The sequence below is a fragment of the Nematocida parisii genome (genome assembly GCF_000250985.1).
Source record: "Nematocida parisii ERTm1 unplaced genomic scaffold supercont1.36, whole genome shotgun sequence".
Lineage (NCBI taxonomy): Eukaryota > Fungi > Microsporidia > Nematocida > Nematocida parisii.
Window position 1 is genome coordinate 1 of NW_013524681.1, and position 721 is coordinate 721.

The 721-nt window shown below is 53.7% G+C and overlaps 1 protein-coding gene across 1 annotated transcript; it reads left to right on the top strand.

The window, feature by feature from the left end:
• Positions 1-183: 183 nt before the first annotated feature.
• Positions 184-615, top strand: NEPG_02657 (uncharacterized protein; the record flags this gene model as incomplete). The annotated part of the gene is made up of 1 exon (XM_013205030.1): positions 184-615. One exon carries the CDS (start codon positions 184-186, stop codon positions 613-615), a length of 432 nt encoding a protein of 143 aa, XP_013060484.1.
• Positions 616-721: the final 106 nt, after the last annotated feature.

Consider the following 721-nt stretch of genomic DNA (forward strand, 5'->3'; position numbering starts at 1 on the left):
GTGTTCCTGCACCTCGAACCCGTGTCTCTCCTCTCTCTCTTTTCTGAGCCCTCCTTTTCCCCTTCGCTTTATTCCCGCCTTTTTCTTCTTTTTCTTTTTTTTCTGCCTTATTCTCGTTTGTCCGTTATTCCCCTTCTTTCCTTTCTTTCTGCCCCCCTCTCTCTTCTTCTTACTCCCTGTCTGATGCCCGTCTTTTACTGCCTTTTACTCCCTGTCTGCCTGTCTTACTCTCTCTTTTTTATTTTTCTTTTTTCTCTTTTTTCTCTTTTGCTCTCCCTCCCTCCCTGCCTCCCTGCCTCCATACCTCTCTCGCCCCTCGCAAGTGCTCTTCTCTGTGCACTCTCTCTGCCTCCCTGCACTCTGCCTGCGCTGAACACCCTCTTTTGCCCCTCTTTTGCACCCTGCTCCCCGCTCTGTTTATACGCCCTGCTCCCCCGGCCTGCCCTGTGCACCCTCTCCCCGCCCGTCACACAGCCTGTCCCACACTCTCGGGGTGCCTCTTCTTGCTTTTTTCCTGCCTCCTCCGCACGCGCTTTTTTATTTAAAATATTTTCACTTTGGCGGGCTCTTTCTTTCCGCCTGCTGCCTGCACGCTCTTTCTGTCTGCCCGGGTAGGTGGGCGTGTGTTGGTGTGTTGGTGTGTGCTGTGCGTAGTGTGTGTGCTGCGTGCTTGTCCCGGTGCGTGCCGTGCCCTCTTGCCGTGCTTTCTCTTCTCTTTCTC